We start from the raw sequence: 2,742 nt of genomic DNA on the forward strand, positions 1-2,742 counted from the left end.
TTAGGATGTGTATAGTAGTTCTCCATATTTTATTTATTTTTATTCTAAACATATATTTAATAGAATATAAAGAAAGAATATAATAGAAAGTGAGAGACTAAATAATAAACAAATAATAGAGAAATATTATTTTAATAAAATATAAAAATGATAGAAAATGAAATATAGGAAGTTTTTAAAAGATATGTAAAATTTAGGAAAAATTTATAAGAAATATGATTTCTAACTAAATTTTAGAAAATATCATCATCCTTGTGGCCTTTTGCAAGAAGCAATTTATTGTTATTGGATGTTCCCTTAGCTCCCCATATCATATCCCTTCGGTCGTAATATGCTTTGTGTTTACCATTTCCTTTTCTTTTTCAATACAAAAAATTCTTAAAAAAAGAGAATATAAAAGCACATGAAAATAAAAGATTGTTGATTCCAACAATAAATGCGTACTGACAGAGATAGGTATATATGAGTTCATCCAATAATGAGACAAACAAAGAGACAGAAATTACAAGCAGTATGTAGGTATTTATTCATTAATAAATACGACCTTGGAATATTATGTGTGAGTCGGCAGTTAAATCATGACATCTTGCCTTAAGATTTATGATGAAGCCATACAAGATAAGATAAGATAATCGAACTGTACTCGTACGTCCATTATAATCCAATCAAAACCTCCGAGATAGATGGGCTTTCAATGGATGCTTCATCACTATAGTGAACTCTTCTTTCTCTGATAAATCAACGTCCTTGTCTCCGTCCACAGTTTTCCACTCAAATTTCCATACCAGATTGGACACAAAATACTCCAAATGAAGCATTGCCAAACCGGACGCAGGACAAATCCTCCTTCCTGCCCCAAACGGCATCATCTTAATCTCTCTACTTCCCGTTATATCAAACAGTACTTCCCCCACTCCGCCATCATTGCCGCTCAAGAATCTCTCCGGCTTGAAGGCCATGGGATCCTCCCAAACCTTGGGATCCCAACCCATCTCAGCAACCATGAAATTCAAATTGGCATCCTTGGGCACCAAGTAGCCCTCTAAAACTACATCCTCTGTCACCGCATGCGGCAACACAGCATGCGCAGGTGGGTGCCGCCTTAAACCTTCCAAAACCACGGCCTTCAAATACGACATCTTATGCAAATCCTCCTCCTTCACCTTCTTGATCTCACCATCATGAACACCAACAACACCTTTAATCTCTGTGTAAAGCCTCTCTTGGACATGCGGATATTTCACCATATTTGCCATAATCCAGTGCAACGCCGTGGACGTAGTATCTGTGCCCGCGTTGAGAAACTCCGAGCACAAGGTCACCATTTCGCCCATGTCAAGCTTTCTTTTTTCCTCCGGCAACTCCAAATCCAGCAACGTATCCACGTACGATACCACGAATTCGTCATCATCTTTGTCTTCCAAGAGGATGTCGGCCTGAACTTTTGCCCTGCTTAGTCTTTCTTGCTTCACTCTCTTCCTCACTTCTATCAAAGGCATTAGAATGGCCTCCTGATCTCTACGAAGGTTGAACAAGTCGTCCCAACGCTTACGGAACAATATCATTCCAATCCTTGGAAAGATATTGAGTAGTTTATAGCTGTCGATGCCCAAAAGCAGGCGACGCTGGACAACTTCGATTTCTTTAATCTGGGTCTCGCTGAGCTTGTCCCCGAAACACATCAGAACCAACAGGCAAAACATGGCGTATTGAAAATGTTCGGCCACGCAGACAAGGTCCACCTTACCGGAATATTCATTGATAGAGTAAGGCATAAGGCGGTCGAGGAGGATGTCCAAGACCCACGAGCGTGCACGAGAGTATGACTTGACACGCGAAGGGTGGAGGATCTCGGAGGTAAGATTGCGGCGGAGGAGGCGCCATGTCTGGCCATAGAAGGCGGAGTTGATGCTGCGCTGGTTGCTGGAGAAGATCTTGGTAGTGGGGAAAGCGGGGGGGCGGTCAGCGAAGACTGCGCCTTTCTGAACGAGGGCTTGGTGGGCGATCGAACGGTTGGCGACAAAGATGTTGGGTCGGAAGCCGATACGGAGTGTGACTATGGGGCCATACCGGGCGTGGAGGTTGCGAAGGATGGGCTCGAGCTCAGAGAAGGACTTACGGAGCCATAACAAGTTGCCAAAGACAGGGATGGCGAAGGGTCCTGGAGGAAGCTGCTGCTGGCCGTTTTCAGAGATTTTCTTGAAGATTAGATGGCAGAGGAGAGCTGAAAAGAAGGAGACGAGGATGATGATGAACCAGGTCTCCATTTTTAGGTCAAATATGTGGAGGAAGGAATGGAATATAAAGGTGAGCACTGAGCATATCATTGATGCATGGGAAGAAACGGTCTTAAGAATTTGAGTGATCAGGCCGTAGACGTTACTGTAGGTGTAAAACGACCTTAAACAGCGACGTTGGTGAAAAAAAAAAAATGCACAACGTTGCTGCCACACTGTTAATACGGTGGAAATCTTCAGTTTTAGTTTGAATAATTATAAAAAAATAAAAAATTTGGAAATTTGGAAATCGTGTTATGGGCAAATAGATTATGTACACAGCAGCTAAAAAAAATAAAACATAAAAAAATAGATTATGTACAGAGAGTCATCATTCATAATTTGTTACATGAATATTACATATCATCCTATTATATATTTTATATATTAAAATATTATTTTTTATTTTTTATTTTATTTTATTTTTATTAAATTAATTGAATTATTTTATTTATTATCTATATAT

The 2,742-nt window shown here is 40.1% G+C and overlaps 1 protein-coding gene across 1 annotated transcript; it reads right to left on the reverse strand.

Moving 5' to 3' along the window:
* Positions 1-404: 404 nt before the first annotated feature.
* On the reverse strand, positions 405-2,356 carry LOC122313506 (cytochrome P450 89A2-like). Its single transcript, XM_043128586.1, has one exon. The coding sequence runs from the start codon at positions 2,325-2,327 to the stop codon at positions 666-668; it is 1,662 nt and encodes a 553-aa protein (XP_042984520.1). The 5' UTR covers positions 2,328-2,356; the 3' UTR covers positions 405-665.
* Positions 2,357-2,742: the final 386 nt, after the last annotated feature.

The sequence above is a fragment of the Carya illinoinensis genome, chromosome 6 (genome assembly GCF_018687715.1).
Source record: "Carya illinoinensis cultivar Pawnee chromosome 6, C.illinoinensisPawnee_v1, whole genome shotgun sequence".
Classification (NCBI taxonomy): domain Eukaryota; kingdom Viridiplantae; phylum Streptophyta; class Magnoliopsida; order Fagales; family Juglandaceae; genus Carya; species Carya illinoinensis.

Bases quoted from the DNA above. Each gene is read 5' to 3' on its own strand.
- LOC122313506 (XM_043128586.1), bottom strand. From the start codon at position 2,327: ATGATATGCTCAGTGCTCACCTTTATATTCCATTCCTTCCTCCACATA.